The following is a 19117-nucleotide window of genomic DNA, read 5'->3' on the forward strand; positions in this document are numbered from 1 at the left end:
TCTATTATTTTGGATCATTTAAAAAAAACAACACAGCCAAGTGAAAACGTACAAAATCAATCCATTGGAATACACATTAGATCTCTCTTTAGTCTATTAACTTCCAGCTTGCCACAGTTGGGCTAAGCCCCTGTTTACGATGGTCTGCCTATGAGGTTTTGGACTTCTGCAGCTCAGTTTTGGGAGTAGTTCCATCTGACCTCATTATAGGAATAGATCTAACTTCACTTTACAAGTGTATAGACTTGTGGGCATAAATAATGTGAATTATATGTACGTGTATGTACCCTTGAAGCAGTCCTAGTGACAAATCATGGCGATGTTGGATAATTTTATCTAAATGTAAGGTTCTGTTTCTTTATTTTATATGTGGTTCTTATGTGTATTTGTATAAATAAAACCTTTTTTTGTAATATATACAATTCCTAGTGTTTTGGGTTTTTGTTTTTTTTTTGGGGAGGGGGGATATTTACTCAGTCAGTATGGAGGGTAAATTAATCAAAATCCAATAACAAAATCTACTGAAAAAAGCTATCCCTTTAATTAATAAACTTATCCCTTTAATTAATTAATGTTACCACTGAATCAAAAAAGTAGATCATCCCTTCCGGGCGCCACATTTGATCAAAGACAAAGGGCCTCAGCACATTTGCTATTATATCAGACACATGGAGGGGCATAATGGAAAGATCGTCCAAGTACGAATTAGGACGTTCTTACGAAAACGCCCAAAAATAGACCTGTATAATGGAAAAATAGTGTGGGCGTTTTTCGATAATCGATTATCCCTGTAAGAAAACAATCAAATGACGAGCGCATAAGCGTGACTAAATTGGGCGCCCTAAGATGGTCGATTATTGCAGGTGCAAACGACCAAATCACGTGGTGTGTAAAATAATGTACAAAGGTGTATCGCAAGTACAGTACATGTTGTTCATGCCATCCGGGTACGGAAATATATGAGGAACGCATATATGTGTCAACTACAGACATATCATGCTGCTCCACCCATACTTTCATCATATGTGCCCATCTGAATGTCCGGATCTGCATGCACTGTACACCTACTGAACATGCAGTAAATGCATATTGTGTATATGTGAAAAGGGTCGGGTGGGGTGCGTCATACTCATCTATATAAGGCACGTTTCACACTCCTGCAGGCATGTGCACGTCAAAGATGTCTATGCTTACGAGGGCGTCCACGTGCTGATAGGGGCCATATATGGAATGGTCATCCATATATGGAGCTGTGCATGAAACGACGTCCCTCACGCAAGGTCGTCTATATAAGGCACTTCTTTTCCAACACGTGGAAAAATGGCACAACGGCGAGAGCCGAATTTTGGAAAGCAGGAGAGTTTGCTGCTCGTCAGGCTGTGCCTAAGGCACCGCCACACCCTCTTCATACAGCACCACCACCTGCCCCCCAGGCTGCAGGCCATGCGAGCCTGGTCCCGCATCCGGGAAAGGTTACAAAGGTAAGGTTATGGCCCAACCCCCCTCCCCTCCTGTACCTACACATATAACAGCTCCGTCATCAATGTTACCACCAGTAACTGGAGTGTCCATGCAAGGATCATGAGTAATATAGGAACATGCACAATCACTAATAATTTGTATGTTATTTAAACGACCACCATTCCCACATCCCTACAAGAATGTATTTCGTTAGGTTAGTATCGTGACTATGCTATTAGTGTTATGTGAAAATTTCGTTAGTTATGTGAAGGCCACATTTTCCAACCCCTCTTTGCAGCCAGTGGGTTACAACGCCTCCGAATAGTGGAAGCATGAGACCAATGAAACCTATACCATACTTTATAACATGGTCATGATAACACATATAAAGTAGTTTAACAAGCATACATTATAATGTATACAAACGGTACTGTCTGGCCTCATGCCCACCTCTCTGGCATCATCTGCATAGGAACCAACTCGGTGGCTGCTGTGGGTGCTTGACCACCCCACCCCCAATATCAAATATGTATGGAGGGAGGGGTCATCTCCACTGGGGGTTCCACCCCCCCAAAATGGTAAAAAGGTGGCTCCTATGATTCACTACCAATGGAGGTGCCCCCCCCCCAACACTGTAGACCCTCTCTCTCTGGTATGTGAATAGCAAATGAATGTGTGCAGAGGACAAAAAGGACCAACACCCCTGACCCCTGCTCTACAAACTTATATCTTACAGACGCTTTGGAGTCCACCGGGACCTCGAGTCCCTAAGGAGGCGGTTCCGCCGGGTGAGGCGGGAGAGGCCCGACCTCATCCGGGCGGTGCGAAGGCACCTCAGGGCTCCTGTACACATTACTACATACATTTCATGAATAAAGCAAATGTGTTGTACAATATCACTTCCCATGTGCCTAATAGCCACCTAGTAATACCATATCTGTCCCAGATCAAGGATGCAGGTTGCAGGGGTTCTCCCATGAGCGTGCTTGCAACGTCCGACCATCCCCCCGAGATGAATGAGATGATATGCCACACTTTACTATTCCCCTTATTGTGGTGGCTGATTACTGTGTCCTGGTACAGCTGCCTGAGGCCCTACTTTTACTGCATGTTATGGCCTAAATCACATAAAAGAATTGTGCTCAACACCCTTCCCACTGCCCCCCCCCCCCAATAACTCCTACAACAACTGCCCATCAACCCCTCGTTGCATCTCACAATGCAAACATGCTGGTCAGCAATGAATTTGGTATGGCCACATGTCCTGTGTGGTGTGTGTCAGAGGAGGGTCCAGGGTTCTGTTTCATGTCATCTGATGCAGCTCATTCCCCATGGGCATAGGCTATGCCTTACCACACCCTGCCCCATCCCCTGCCTCACGCCACCCAGCTACTGCACTATGCAAGCCATGGTGTATGCACTGATCTCAATCACACTCCTTTTACATACACAGGGCTCCACCAGCAGGAAGCTGAGCGGCAGGATGAGGAGGGCCACCACCTCCAGGAGGAGGAGGAGGAGCAGGAGGAGGAGGAGGAGGAGGAGCAGGAGGAGGAGGAGGAGCAGGAGGAGCAGGAGAAGGGGCACATGGAGGAGGAGGAGGAGCAGCAGCCAGGCCAGGAGGCGGGCCACCAGGAAGAAGAGGAGGAGGAGGACTCGGAGGAGGGAGTCCTCATCATAGATGAGGATCTGGACATTCATGAGGACCCCTCCCCACCTGCAGCTCCGTATCAGGCCTCTCCCTCCCCACATGCAGCGCCATCGCCTGGCCCACCTCCATCCCCTGGGCCAGCTTCTGTGTCCCCTGGCCCACCTCCATCCCCTGGGCCATCTTCCGTGTCCCCTGGCCCACCTCCAGCCTTTGGCCCGGCTACTGTAGTGCGCCTCCTGCAGCAGCTGGTAGATGGCCAGCACCAGCTTATAGTTGGCCAGCAACAGCTGCTGCAGGAGGTGACAGCCCTACGGCAGGGCAATGAGCAGCTCCAGGGCCCACTAAGGGTACTGCTGGGGCTGCTCATTGCCCTGCTACAGAGGGCCTTACTAAGAGGGCGTGGCCGCCCTTAATTTAAATAGGGGGGGCCTGTTGGGGGTGTGGGGAGTGGGTGGGGGAGGGAATTGTTGGGGTTGTGTGTGTGGGGGGAGGGAAATGTTGGGGTTGTGTGTGTGGGGGGAGGGAAATGTTGAGGGTTCTGTGGGGGGTGGGGGAGGGAATTGTTGGGGTTGTGTGTGTGGGGGGAGGGAAATGTTGGGGGTTCTGTGGGGGGTGGGGGAGGGAATTGTTGGGGTTGTGTGGGGAGTTGTGGGGGGGAGGAGGGCATTGTTGGGGTTTATTTTGTAGGGGTGGGGGTGGGGGGAAATAAATGTTTTGTTACAATATAACTATCAGGGTGTGTGTGTGTGTTTGTCTCCCTTGTGCATTACATATCACCAAATGGTGCTGTTGAGTTGAGAGGAAGGAGGCAGCAATATGCATAGCATTAAATGTGCTGTGTGAATGAGAAGGTGATGTATGTCTGAGAATGTTGGCCATACAGAACGCCACCTGTTCATTCCAACCTGCATGGCCATATGTGCAGGGGGGTTGGGCCGGGGAGGCTGGATGGATATTTGTGTTCATGAATAAAAATGGCCAGCCAGCATCTCTCTCTCCCTTCCTCCCTCCCCTCCACCATACTGACCCACAATACAGAGTGCCATCAATAAGAGATTAATAGTGTACCACGTGTGATCTGCCAGGTACACACTTCCACATAACTCCAGGTACCACATACAAAGTGTTTGCTGTCTGATGGACACATATCCTTACCCACAAGCCACATTGGTGTGGGGGGGGGGGGCAAGAAGGACCTACAAACAGCTGGCTCATATTTTCACATTGAATACATCAGCTATGGTATATAATGCTGAGGAGCAAAAGGGAAACAATGGGAAACCCAATAGATGGATGGTTACTTCATCACAGTTGCAATGTAATACTTGTGTTAGGGAAGGGCACAAATAAAAATGGTGCTCATTATTTGCAGCTGTGATGACACTTTCTCCAGTAGTCGATCAAGGTGTGTTACATTCAAGTATTCTGGGTTTGTGTCAAACTTTGTCTCTGAAGTGACTTGCCTTAGGTGGGATTTGAACCAGCAACCTTATGATTATAAGGCTGGTGCTCTAACCACTAGGCCACAGCAGCCACCAGGTTTTAGCCACCACCAGTTACTTTGGGTTGGTACCTGTACACACACCCCTCTCCCTCACCACCACGTCATAGGCCTCAGTGGCACTACCTGTAGCCACCTCGATCATTTTGTCCAGGCTACCGATTAAAAACAATGTAATGTGCATGTTCCCTACCCTACTACCTATGGAGCAATTTAGGAAGGTGTTCCATAATGTGCTATACACATCCATTGCATTAATCATTCTCCCCTCCCCCGCCTATGGACCTTGAGAATGGGTGGCCACTTCATAAATGGGGACTGGGGTACACCACATAAACAAGGAAGATGGAACCTACCGGGAACCAATACAGCACCTCCAACAGCTGGCCCACACCACTGAGGACCTGCCAACCCCACAGTACAGTGCACAGGAACCTGGTGAAAGGAGAGCTACCTAACATCTGACTCCAGACTACATACATACAGTGAATGCACACTCCTTGACTATGAGCACAAAGAGAAGAGGTGGCAGACAAACGAGAGCTTACCATGAACGTCTGTTTCAAGACTGTGTAGTGCGCCTTTTATCTTCGGGAACATTAGCTGCACATCTCCCTGATTGAAATGACCCTTACCGAGGGGTGCTTGATTTGGGGTGAGTGTAGCAAATTCGTGGCCCCCACACACTGCCTGCTACAACCAGGCAGAGAGAATGGGAGAAAGGAAGGGAGCATCAGGGGATGTGGAAGAGAGGAAACGGAAGGCGTGGTGGCTGAGGGCCAACAATAATCCCCCCCCCCCTAAATACACAGGTGTACCCAAGCATACATTGCTAAACACATACCTTCATATAAGTGAGGGTAAAACCCTGTAAATGATTATTACGAACAACCGGCAAGGTCTAAGTGCAGGGAATGGCAGGTAAAATGGCAATGAAGAAAGGGAAGGCAGGTGGAGACGCCCATACTTATCTACTCATAATCGAAACCATGTGTTCCTAATCGCTATCTGAGCTGGGCACGCTTAGGAATTATGTGTATAATTGAAAAACAAACGCCCATATCAGAATCGCCTATTCCCCCGTCTCAATGGGCGTTCTTGGCGCCTATATAAACGCCCACTCCGTATTTTCGAAAACCCCATTGGTACAATGCCACCACGCATGCCGCCGACCCGGAAGGGTAATTTTCTCGATGCAGAGGTGGAGCTCCTGGTGCATGAAATTGTACAGCGGCACCGGAGTCTGTTTGCTCCCACAGGGCAGAGGCTGGCAGCAACAGTAAAGCAGCTCGAATGGGAGGCAGTACGGGACAGCCTGAATGCTGTCTTCCATGCTGGGAGAGACGTGGAGGACTGCAAGAGGAAGTGGCGGAAGCTGAGGAGGGATGTTCGGAGGAAGGCGGGGGCCAATCCCCCAGGCAATGACACTGCCAACCTTACACCCATGGAGCTGATGGTGTACTCCCTCCTACCCCAGGAGGGCATCCACGGGATTGGCTCCCTGGACACCTCGGGCCAGGCTGAGGACTCAGGTAGGTGTTTCATTATGCAGTTGGGGTATCTGTTGTGCTGCAGTACACTTGTGTTATAGAAGTTGGGGTCAGGGGGAGGGAGGTGAGGAGTGGGGGGCAGGAGGAGGGAGGTAGGTGGGGGGGGGGAGTATCTCTGGCTGTCTTTATGTATATTAACAGGCCACCTTTATAATGCTGTTGTGACCTGGTAACCCCTACTCACTAGCTCTCTACCCTTACTCCCTATCCCTACCGTTGTCATTGGGTTTCCTCTTACTTGTCCTGTGTGCCCATATTTATAGAATTAATTGTAAGCTCTATTTGAGTAGTGGTAGTGGTCATGTGTGTTATAGGAGCAAGCAGACAGGGTGGGTGCTGTGTGTGTGTGTGAGCACCCCCAATATTGAGGAAAGATCATGTAGCTGTGCAGGGAGGAGTGTTGGTCACTGGGCTTAGCACCCCCAATACTACTTTCCAGTTGGCTCCTATGGGTGTGTGTAGGTTACTACTGTGGCAGAACTCTGGGGGCCGTCCTTCCCTACTACTCCCTCCTATTTTCCCATTACCAAACTGTGCCTAGTTCCTCCTGTGACCTCTGTGCTCTACTGAGTGTGGGCCACATGCATTCAACTGAAGGAGCCTGTAATGGGGGTCATAAAGCAGTTCTATGCAGTTTAGCAAGTCAGTAGTAACACAACACATGCTGCAATGTTGTTCATTTTAACAATTATACAACTAACAGCTTGAGCACAACGTTGTGAGTGGTGTCCTTCTCTTGGCTGCTCATCCACCACCTCTACCCAGCTGCCTGCGGGCCTCTCTCTTTCGTACCCGTGTCAATTCCATTCCTCCTCACCATCTCTTTGCTGGGTCATCAGGTTGGGGGACATACCAATGTATATGAATGCTGAAAGACAAAAGTGGGTTATTTGCACCAACACTATTCCTCACTCTTGTGCTATACAGGTGAAGACTCAGAGGAGGCTGGCCCTAGTGGCCTGCAAGGCCAACGCCCTACACCATCCGTCCAGCCTCAACCTCCACAGCCTGCAGCACCAGCAGTCCAGCCTCCACCACCTGCACCAGCTGTGCATCCTCCGCGTCCACCACCACCTGCACCAGCTGTCCAGCCTCTACCACCACCAGCTGTCCAGCCTCTGCCACCACCACCACCACCACCTGCACCAGCTGTCCAGCCTCTGCCACCACCACCACCACCTGCAGCAGCTGTCCAGCCTCTGCCACCACCACCACCAGCTGCACAGCCTCTGCCACCACCACCACCACCACCTGCACCAGCAGAGGCTGCACCTCCAGCACCAGAGGACTTTGGTGAGGAGGAGGAGGGCCCAGCTCCCCGCCAGAGGCCATGCGGCCAAAGGAGGCAACTCCTGCGGCTGGCCACGGAACTACTCCGCCACAACGTGCGCTTGGAGGAGTACGGCCAGCAGAAACTGGAGCTGCAGCGCCAAGCACTGGAGGCACAGCAGCGAGCACACCAGGAACTCCTCCAGGCGCAACGTGAAGGCCACCAGGAGGTGCTCCAGCAACTGAGACGGCTGGAGCAGAGCATCCAACACCTGCGCCCTCAGGGCACCGTGCCTACTCCAGCCCCCGTGCTGCTGGAGCAGCCCCTGCCATCAACATCCTCCTCCTCCACTGACCACCAGCAACCACCAGCTAAGATGTGGGCATTGCGATCCTCAGCCTCTGCACCCACTCCTGCAGCACCCGCCAAATCTGCTGCTCCCATTCTGGGTCCTGTGGCCAGACCACTAGAACCAAGAAGGTGGCCCGATTTCCACGGTGCAGCCGAAGCCGCAGGCTGCCGTGGGGATAGGGAAGAGGACACTGGGAGCAGCAGCTCAGAAGAGACTTCCCATGCAGCACCAGCTGCAAAGGAAGGGCGTGGGAGGGGTAGGAGGGGACGGGGGAAGGGAAGGGGAAAATGATGGGACATGCTGTAGGGTGAGGGTTGGTGGGAGGGGGGTGGTGGGGGTGGTGGTGGTGGGCTTGAACAAACACATATGCACTGTATGTAAAAAATAAATGTTCACTTACATTCACCTAAAACTTGTTTCAATGAGTCTTTGTCTTGCTCTTACGCCAAGCTGGTAGGCATTGAGCTCTGCTCTGTGGGCTGGGGGTGGAGGGGGCTCCTCTTCCAGCTCATCTGGGGCCTCTTCTGGTGGTGGCTGTGGCTCCTCTGGGAGAGGCTGTCCTCTGCGCTCGGCCAAATTGTGTAACATACAGCACGCCACAAAGATCTTGGCCACCTTTTCTGGACTGTAGAGCAGCTCTCCTCCAGACCGGTCCAGACAGCGGAAGCGGTTTTTCAATAAACCAAAGGTGCGCTCAATGATCCCCCGGGTGCTGCGATGTTTCCTGTTGTAGGTTTCTTCTGGCCCTGGTTGTGGGTGGATCAGGGGGGTCATAAGCCATGTCCTCTGCGGGTAGCCTCGGTCACCTTTGCAGAAAAGCAGAATGAGATAGATGAGTGTGTATCGCTTGGAGCAGGTACAGGGCGGGCGGGGGGATTTGGATAGTGGGTTGTGGTGGAGGAAGCCAGGGCGGAGGGTTGCCCAGTGGAGGAGGTCTAGTATGGGTGGTACATGCATGTTGCACTTACCTAGTAGCCATCCACCAATGAACTCCCCTCGCTGGAACCTGCGGAAGATGCCCGAGTGCTGTAGGATGTAGGCATCGTGGCTGGAGCCGGGGTACCTGGCACACACGTCTAATATCTCCCCCTGGGCATCACATACAACTTGCATGTTCATAGAATGAAATGCCTTCCTATTTCTGTAGGTGGCTTCGTGTGCCCGGGGGGGTCTGAGGGCTACGTGTGTGCAGTCTATCACACCGATGACCGAGGGGAATCTAGCAACAGCATAGAAGGCGGCCATGTTGTTGTGCAGGGCCTGGGGGGTGGTGGGGAAAGTGATGTAGTGTGAGGTGTGAGTTATGAAGGCATCCAGGAACTGGGTGAGACAGTGTGAAATAGAAGCCTGGGTGAGGCCTGTGTTAGCAGCTAATACGGATTGAAAACTGCCAGTGGCCAGGACAGAGAGAGCGGAAGTGATTTTGAGGTGGGCAGGGATGGGGTTATTCCTACGTGTCTGGGGCTGAAGGAGGGGTGTCAGCTGCTCACACAGCTGACGAATAGTGGCCCTATCAAACCTGAACCTTGTTAGACACTGCTGGTCAGTGAGTTGTAGGAAGGTGGTGCGGGGCCTAAACACTCGGGGCCGTGAATACCTCCTGCGGTGGGTGGCCTCTTCGTGTAGCATGCATGCCACAAGTGCATTAAGTGCATCCATATCCCCACCACCAGTGCAAGTATTAGGACTAGTAGTCAAACAAACAGCAACACACACAGATCTTTCACTTCCAGCCACCACGCCCTCTGGCCACTCACTCGCCAAACAGTACAGGAACACAGAGACAAACGGAGGTCAGGGAATAGAGTATACACGTGGGAAGAGTGAATGGGGAGGGATAGGGGGAGGGGAAGGGGGCGATGGAGCAAAGGAGTAGGAGTAAGGAACGGTGAAAGGGTAAGACACAAAAAGAGGCAGGGCACACAGACGACCGTCACAGGTACTCAACACGCTCGGCTTTCTCTCTGCAACCACCACTTCAGCTCTTCCACCAACAATATCGCCACTCTCCAACTACACACAATCGCTAATGGGTCTAAAGACGCTTTCCCCCTTGCTCTGGTCGCTTTTATTTCGGGTCCATCATATTACGCCCATCTTCCCGCTCAACCAGAGCCATTTCGCTATTCGTTATACGTTGTACCCGTCCACGTCGTATCACCGCCCCTAACACGCCCCCGACACGCCTCTTATTTGGGCGTTTTTACGTCCACGTACGAGCGACACGGACGCACTGAAACATTGCTTTCGATTATATGGATTTACTCGTTTTTGTGAGATTAACGTCCATCTCCCGATTTAGGTCGGAACTTGGGCGTTTTTCTCGTTCGATTATAAGCAGGATAATGGCGTATCTGACAATACTTCAACTGTTTGCTGTCTCACAGTCCATAGTTTATCCTCATACGCTCAAAAGTCTCTAGCCTGCCACAGTAAGCAGGCTATGTTATGAACCTTTATTTTGGGTAGTTCCATGCTCCCTCCTGCTGTGCTACCTGCAGAAGAGATAAACGTATCCTAGATCTCTTCACCTGTCATAAGCATTTTCCCAACATCTTATTCCACTGCTACAAGTGTCCCCCCCCCCCCCCCCCCCCCCTTCCCCTCCCAGTACAATAGGCAAACATTGCAACACATAAAGCCACTTGGGAAGCAGTATCATTTTAATCAGGTGCACTCTCCTTCCCAAAGAGAGAGGAAGATGCCACAAGTTCTCCAGCTATTTCTTCATCTCCTTTAATAAATGTTTCACATTGGACTCATACAGCTTCCCCACTGTATGCGGAATGGTAACCCCCAAGTATTTCAGAGAGTCCAGGCCCACTGCAAAGGAAACCCCTCTCTTCATCTATCAGCTAACCCTTCCTGTAATTGTAATGCCAGTGACTTCTCCCAGTTAATACACAGTCCAGAGGTCTGCTCAAATGCAGTCAAACTCTCCTGTGGTTGTCTCAATACCATCAACAAAATATCTGCAAATAAGGCCGTTTTTAGCTTATACTTCCCGAACTGCAGCCCTAATACGTTCAGATCCTGATTCATTTTCAAGACAAGAGCTTTTTGAGCTAAGCCAACAGGATCGGAGACAGAGGACAACTTTACCTTATACCCCTTGCCAATGAAAAAAGAGGGAGACCCCTTGCCATTCACCAACACCTGCACCTGAGGCTCTGTGTAAAGCAACTGTATCCAACACACTATTTCCTCATCAAACCCAAAGGTCTCCAAAACCTGCCATAGATCATCCTATCACATATGCCTTCAATATTTAAGTTGACAAACATTGTGTCTTCCTCATTTCGTTCAGCTTCCATTACTGTAGCCACCAGACTACGCAGGTTAGTTGCTGCACTCCTCCCTTTGACAAACCGTACTTGATGACATGCAATCAAATTTGGCATAATATCCTGAAACCTATTCTTAAATATCTTGACATAAATTTTCATATGTACATTTAGTAGAAATATTAAATTATACACCTTTTTTATAAGGCCAATATCGATACCATATTTGATGATTGTAGACCCCACCCCCCCGATACCCTATTTCCTCGCATACTGCATCCAAGGTCGAAATCCTATGGTGTCCCAGTATCTTATAAAACTCTGCTGGAAGTCCATAGAAGTGAACCAGTAATCACACTGACCTCTACACAGTGTAGGATCAAGACATCTAAATACTAAATTATATTATATTATGCACTCTGGATGTTAATAACACGCCTCCTCTTTAGTTGATCTGGTGCCTACTTTGGGGGGGTAAACCTGGTGGTGCCAGGTCCCCCCCCCCCTCACACACACACACACTGCTTGCCTTTCTCCTTCCTTACAGGGGATTTTAAAAAAGGGGGGGCTCGAAGAGGACTTGTTGGCAGTCTTCTGCCCTGGAGGCTCTGGTCTAGGAGGGGGTTAATCAAGCACTATTGGCAACATTAGCTTCTTTAGAGAAACTTTACTTTTCCTGAGACTTTGGGGTGGTGAGTACACCTTTAAAATTTCCCTGTTCTAGTATGTTGTGGTTCAGCTTTCTTGTTTTCATGGCGGCAGAGGCTGTTAAGTGCTGCTCCAACTGTGGAAAGCGCAGAGCAGCATCAGGGCAGTGTTTGACATGCCTCTCTCTATCAGATGTGGTCAAGGATAAGTTGGAGATAGTGGGGCCATCAACTTCCTGCATGTCGGACATGTTGCTGTAATCCTCACAGCAGTCAGGCACAGATGTGGCTGTTTTTCAGGCACTTATGGCCATTTTGAAAAGCCAGGATTCAGCTCCCGCAGATGAATACTCTGCATTCTAAGCTCATTTGGCTTCTGCTTTCTCCAAGACAGTCTTCTGATAGTTTTTCTGCTATGTCTGGGAGGAATTCCTCTACTTTCAGGAGCCCATCCTGCTTATAATCGAACGAGAAAAACGCCCAAGTTCCGACCTAAATCGGGAGATGGACGTTTATCTCACAAAAACGAATAAAGCGGTATAATCGAAAGCCGATTTTTGGACGTTTTCAACTGCACTCCGTCGCGGATGCGGACAAAGTTGATGGGGGCGTGTCAGAGGTGCGGCGAAGGCGGAACTGGGGCGTGGTTATCTGCCAAACAAAGATGGGCGCATTTCACCGATAATGGGAAAAAAGTATGCGTTTTTAGCTAGAATTTAGGACACTTTTCCTGGACCCTGTTTTTTCACGAATAAGGCCCCAAAAAGTGCCCTAAATGACCAGATGACCACTGGAGGGAATCGGGGATGACCTCCCCTGACTCCCCCAGTGGTCACTAACCCCCTCCCACCACAAAAAAATGATGTTTCACAACTTTTTATTTTCACCCTCAAATGTCATACCCAGCTCCCTGGCAGCAGTATGCAGGTCACTGGAGGAGTTGTTAGGGGGTGCAGTGGACTTCAGGCAGGTGGACCGAGGCCCATCCCCCCTACCTGTTACAATTGTGCTGCTTAATGCTTATTAGTCGTCCAACCCCCCCAAACCCACTGTACCCACATGTAGGTGCCCCCCTTCACCCCTTAGGGCTATAGTAATGGTGTAGACTTGTGGGCAGTGGGTTTTGAGGGGGATTTGGGGGGCTCAACACACAAGGGAAGGGTGCTATGCACCTGGGAGCTCTTTTACCTGTTTTTTTGGTTTTGTAAAAGTGCCCCCTAGGGTGCCCGGTTGATGTCCTGGCATGTGAGGGGGACCAGTGCACTACGAATCCTGGCCCCTCCCACGAATAAATGTCTTGGATTTATTCGTTTTTGAGCTGGGCGCTTTCATTTTCCATTATCGCTGAAAAACAAAAACGCCCAGCTCACACATTGTTGAATAAAACATGGGCGTCTATTTTTTCCCAAAATACGGTTCGGTCCACCCCTTCACGGACCCGTTCTCGGAGATAAACGCCCATGGAGATAGGCGTTTTCGTTCAATTATGCCCCTCCATGTCTCCTGAATTTGTCCTTCTCCTTTACCAGACTTACTTACTGAGGCGATCTCACCCTCAGGGTCCACAGTCTGCCTCTCAGACATTTCAGAGGGACACTTCTTCTTCTAAGCGTCGCATGGAGGTTGTTTCTGAGATGGAAGTTGCTTCTCCTCCTTCTCTGCTATCTCAGAATGTGGGCTCTCCACAGCTTCACTGCCATTGAAATGCAGCATAAGCACTAACAGTAATTTAATTTTATAATGTTTAAGTTCTGTGACTGAGAATCTTGTTGAGTGTGTTCCCTTTCCTGTCATTTACTGGAATTCCTTTTTCTCTTGTTATTTTATCATTGTAAACTGTAAACCTCTTTGACCTCCTCAAAGAAAAGACGGTGTATCAAATATTAAAACTTATACTTCTGTTTTGCCTGATCTTCTTGAGGAAGAGGAATTGGTTAATGATGAGGCATATGATCTTACTACGATCAGGGTATTCCATAAGGAAGAATTGTCTTCCTTCATCACTAAGGCACTGGAAGTTCTTAATATTTTGTCTCCAGTATCTCAAACTCCTGTCTCTGCTAATCCTAAGATGACTATCACTAAGAAGTCACCTAAATCCTTCCCAGTGCATGAGTTTATGCAGGAATTGATTTTGGCGCAATAGTCCACTCTGGATCCCAGCTTTAGGCTAGACAGGGCTATGTACCACCTGTATCCTATCTCTCAAGAGGAGCTGGAAAAATTGAAGTTGCTTAAAGTAGATTCTCTTGTGGCCATGGTTACTAAAAAGACCACCTTCCCTGTGTAGGGCAGTACCACTGTAAAGGATGTTCAGGACCGCAAGTTGAAATCCTCCTTAAAGCTCTCCTTTGAGGTCTCTGTTCTTTTGCTATAGGCATCAATCAGCAGTTCCTATGCAGCTCATGCTTGTCTGAGCTGGGTTCAACAAGCAGTGGATGTCCTTTCTGATTCACAGGTTTCTCTGAATTTTCCTAACATATGTGTTTGGCTTATCTGGCAAATTCATTATGTGATCTTATCTGGGCCTCAGCCAAGCAAATGGGCTTGGCAGTCATGGCTCAACGCTTATTGTGGTTCTACCACAAGGCTGCCAATGTAGCCTCAAAGCAATGCCTTACCAAGCTTCCCTTTCAGAGGAAACTCCTCTTTGCAGAGGACTTGGAAAAGCTGGTTAAGGACTGAGGACAAACCTAAGGGCTCCTACAGGTCAAATCAGGCTCAACCTCGCCTCAAGGACTCCAAGTGGTATAGGCCTGGGTAATCAGTGTCTTTTCAAAAGCCTATGTGCCAACAGAAGCAGTCCTTTCGCTCTGACAAGTGCTCCTCTATCCAGGGCTCTAGATCCTCCCCATGGCTTGCCCTTCGCAATGATGGGGTCTTGGTCCGATGTCCTTTGGCAGAAATAGACAGCCCATTGTCCCACTTTTACAGGGAGTGGACAAAAGTTACGTCACACCAATGGGTCCTGGATATTATCAGAGAAGGTTGCAAGTTAGAGTTTTTCTCCCAAATTGTAGATTTTTTTGAGTCCCTATGCAAAGCATTAAGCAAAAGACAGGCAGTATTTTCCACCCTTCAGTCCTTGCTGGATTTAGGAGTGGTGATTCCAGTGCCCAGTGTACATTTGGGTATCCAAAGGTTCATCCTTGACTGACCTTTACACCAGTCACAAGCGCGATCAAGACCGTTATTCTATTTAATGGTACCAAAGAAAGGGGGCTCCTTCTGGCTGGTTCTCAACCTCAAATAGGTCAACAGATTTCTCTGAATGAGGCATTTCTGGACAGAACTCTCCATTCAGTAATGTCGGCAGTTCAGACAGGGGAGTTCCTCACTTCATTGGATCTCAAAGGCATATTTTCATATTCCCATCTGGCCTCCTCATCAACATTTCCTCTGGTTTGCCATCCTAGGACAGCACTTCCAATTTCAGGAGATGCCATTTGGTCTATCAATGTCACCCAGGACCTTCTGCAAAGTCATGGTGGTAGTGACTGCATTTCAGAGGAAGGAAGCCATCAGAGGTCATCCATATCCTCCTCTCAGGACAGTCAGCAAGCCACCTCAAGAGTAATTCTTCTGTTGCAGTCCCTGGGCTGCATATTCAATCTTGCCAAGAGTCACTTTGATTCCTATGCAGACTCTGGAGTACTTGAGAGTTCGTTTTGACACCTCCCAGGAGAAAGAGTTTTTACCAGATCACAGGAGGGACAAGATTCAGCGTCAGATCTGCCTGTTGTTGCAGTCTTTGAGCCCTTGGACTTGAGTATATGTGCAAGTTCTCAGGTCAATGGTGGTGACTCTCAGTGTGGTACCCTGGGGGCCCATGTGAGTCTTCAGCCATCTTTCCTGTCCCACTGCTTCCTTGCCTATTTTACTAAGGTGAGAAGCAGCATATCCTTGTGGCTTCAGTCTCCTCAGGGGGCATCCCTGGCTTCTCCCCCATGGACAGTGATAGTTACAAGTGGCAGCTTGAAGGGTTGGACACCTAAGTATACATTCACCCATGAAAATGTAATGTAGGCGCTTAAGCAGTATTCTACAAATAGGCACTCTGATGACATAGTGTGCATTTGTAAGGGGGCAGACATTTAGGTGGGCAACTTACAGATTTTTGTTGCCCACATGCTTGCTATATTTAGATGCCCCCATTTATGCCAGGTTAGTGTAAATGGGGGAACCTAACTGTACACTAGTATTCTATATGGATATTTGAGTGTCCAAGTGTCCATACAAAATAACCTATCACACTATTTATTTATTTATTTAGATTTTGCTCACACCTTTTTCAGTAGTAGCTCAAGGTGAGTTACATTCAGGTACTCTGGATATTTCTCTGTCCCAGGACCATGTTACTGAGGTGCCCAAATGAAGGTGTCCTGTTGTAGAATTGCCCTAAAGTACATTAATGTATGGTAGCACCTTTAAGTAAATCTAGTCCTTAGTGATAGTTGCCTTTGCAGTATCTTACATAAGTAATGCCATACTGGGAAAAGACCAAAGGTCCATCGAGCCCAGCATCCTGTCCCCCGACAGCGGCCAATCCAGGTCAAGGGCACCTGACAAGCTACCCAAATGTACAAACATTTTATACATGTTATTCCTGAAATTGTGGATTTTTCCCAAGTCCATTTAGTAGCGGTCTATGGTCTTCTTTTAGTTTTGCTTGCTGCTGTTCTATTTCACCTAGTTTTTCCCATCCTGCTAACAACTCCTTGAGGTACTCCCCCTTGTTGACAGTTATTTTCCTGAGGTCTAGGGCAATCAACTATTAATGAACCATCATCCCTGTAATAGTGAACCTCAGAATATGAAGACATGGCTATTTTTTCTCCTTCTGTAGTGCTATTTTTTTTTTTTTTTTACATATTTTGCTATAAAATGTCTAGGGCATTTGCAAAAACTGGATCTGTTTTGTCATTCAAATATGGTCTAATTTTATAAAAGACACAATATAATTTTGAGATTGTAGTTGTATAAGAATAAACATATTGCTTATCTGTTTATACAGGAAATAGGACGCTAGCATGGAAGAAGTCCAATGCTTGGCGCACTACTCTTTTAAACCTTCACTCTCTGAATCTTGCTCAGATTAATATGAAAAATGATGTACCCCATCGTATATTATCAGCTAGACTTCACAAAATTAAAGAAATGAAAAATGAACTCTATGAGATGCAGTGTAAGGTGGAAACAGCAAGCTTGGAGAACAAGATTCTAAAACGAATTCAACAGCGGCACATCAGGGCACTAGGAGAATTTGAAAATACAGAGAATGGCTGGCACCAACTTATAGCAAATCACCATAGTGAGGTGAAGATGTTGAGGAGGCTATTCAGGAAATCCCAGGAAGAGGAGCGCATCACTTCCAAGAAGCTTAAGGAAGCTGAAGTTGAACTCTGCACAACTAAACACATTATGCAAAAATTACAAAAAATTTCAGAAGATAAAAAACTTGCAGAAAGGGAGGAACTTACTGAAAAACTATCAGCGTGTGCAGTGCAATTGGAAGTCAGTGAGAATCAAATAAAGGTAATATATCCGTTACTGCATTTTAAGAGTTTAATAATAAGCATTTTAAATGCCAAGGGCTCGTATTTGGGAGAATCTAATCTAAATTTATCTCTTGTTGCAAGAAATATTTATCAGCATCCAGTGGAATAATTTATATTGTAAGTGTTCCATTTATTTTCCTTCAAGATGATGCCACATATGCATGGATGTGTATTTAATAAATATCAACCTCCTTTACTTATATATACTGTATGTAACTCTTGGTTTTGGGACACCATATTTATGGAAAAGTCTGTAAGGAGCTACCTAGTTGTAGATGGCAAAAGGGAGCGGAAATGGTGGTATTTTAGTAATTTATTTGCATAAATGGCCTCTTTTAGAATACCAACCAGTAATTTGGATTTGCATACTTCGCTAGTGGAGGTGTGAATGGATATAGTTTGGGAGGGGTGTGAGTAGAGCACACAAATACCTCTGTGACCTCATGTGCAACTTTCTTTAAATTAGTCCCCTTATTTTCTAACTTCTCTTACTCTCTTGCCAATCTATTTGTTCCATCTTTGCTTATACCCTACGCTGTCTAATAAAATGTTTTATTATGTATTGTTGACATTGTAAGTAGTGTGCTATGCCATACTGTGTATTGTTATTTGAATATTTTTACTGCTGTAATTCTGTTGCTTATGTTTGAGTTATTCTTACTGTACACTGCCTTGAATGAATTCCTTTAAAAAGATGGTAAAATAAAAATAAATAAATAAATATGTGTGTAAATTATAGTATACTATCTTTTCTTCAAGGACAAGCAGGGCATGCTGTTCTCACACGTGGGTGATGTCATCCACAGATCCTGGTACGGATATTGCCCAGCGTTCTTTTATCTTCAAGAAGCCTTTTGGCAGGCTCCACTTCACATGTTTGCATACCTTCATGCCTGCCTGACTCACGTGGGACCCTTAGTTTTGTTTCTTCTGCTGAGCTGTGTAGACATATTTTGCCTTGTCTCTGATGCGTGGTTTGACTGAACTCTTTTCCTGGTCTTCCTGCCCTTAGTCGCTGTGAGTAGCACAGGACCTATTTTATTTTTATTTTCTCCTATCCCCTTACTTGTTTTAGACTTTTTCAACAATTTGAAAGTTTCCTTTGTTTTTCTGCAGTTCGCAGTTAGACCTGCAGGCTTATTTCCGAAAGAGAAGGGCGCCCATCTTTTGACACAAATTGGGAGATGGGTGTCCTTCTCTCAGGGTCGCCCAAATCGGCATAATCGAAAGCCAATTTTGGGCATCCCCAACTGCTTCCCGTCGTGGGGACGACCAAAGTTCCCGGGGTCGTGTCAGAGGTGTAGCGAAGGCGGGACTGGGGTGTGCCTAACAGATGGGCGTCCTCGAATGATAATGGAAAAAAGAAGGGCGTCCGTGACGAGCACTTGGCTGACTTTACTTGGTCCACTTTTTCTTAGGACCAAGCCTCAAAAAGGTGCGTGAACTGACCAGATGACCACCGGAGGGAATCAGGGATGACCTCCCCTGACTCCCGCAGTGGTGACTAACCCCCTCCCACCCTGAAAAAAACAACTTTAAAAACTTTTTTTGCCAGCCTGAAATGTCATACTCAGGTCCATCGCAGCAGTATGCAGGTCCCTGGGAACGGAGGTATGTGTGTGTCAGCGGAGGCATAGCGAAGGTGTGGACGTCCTTCTTTCAAACATTTTGGACGTCCTGAACTGCCCCCCCACAGGGACAGCCAAATTTCAAGGGAGTGGAGGAGTGGCCTAGTGGTTAGAGCACTGGTCTTGCAATCCAGAGGTGGCCAGTTCAAATCCCACTGCTGCTACTTGTGATCCACAATCCAGATGAATAAAGGGGGTGTCAGAGGCATAGCATC

At 47.8% G+C, this 19117-nt stretch overlaps 1 protein-coding gene across 1 annotated transcript in view; it reads left to right on the forward strand.

Annotated features, from left to right (window-relative positions):
* Positions 1-19117, forward strand: part of LCA5L (lebercilin LCA5 like) — a 213743-nt gene that overhangs the window by 14350 nt on the left and 180276 nt on the right. The window contains exon 2 of the mRNA XM_030203831.1: positions 16731-17251. Coding sequence (XP_030059691.1) covers positions 16731-17251 — 521 coding nt within the window. The remainder of the gene's footprint in view (positions 1-16730; positions 17252-19117) is intronic.

Source organism: Microcaecilia unicolor, chromosome 5 (genome assembly GCF_901765095.1).
Source record: "Microcaecilia unicolor chromosome 5, aMicUni1.1, whole genome shotgun sequence".
Taxonomy (NCBI): domain Eukaryota; kingdom Metazoa; phylum Chordata; class Amphibia; order Gymnophiona; family Siphonopidae; genus Microcaecilia; species Microcaecilia unicolor.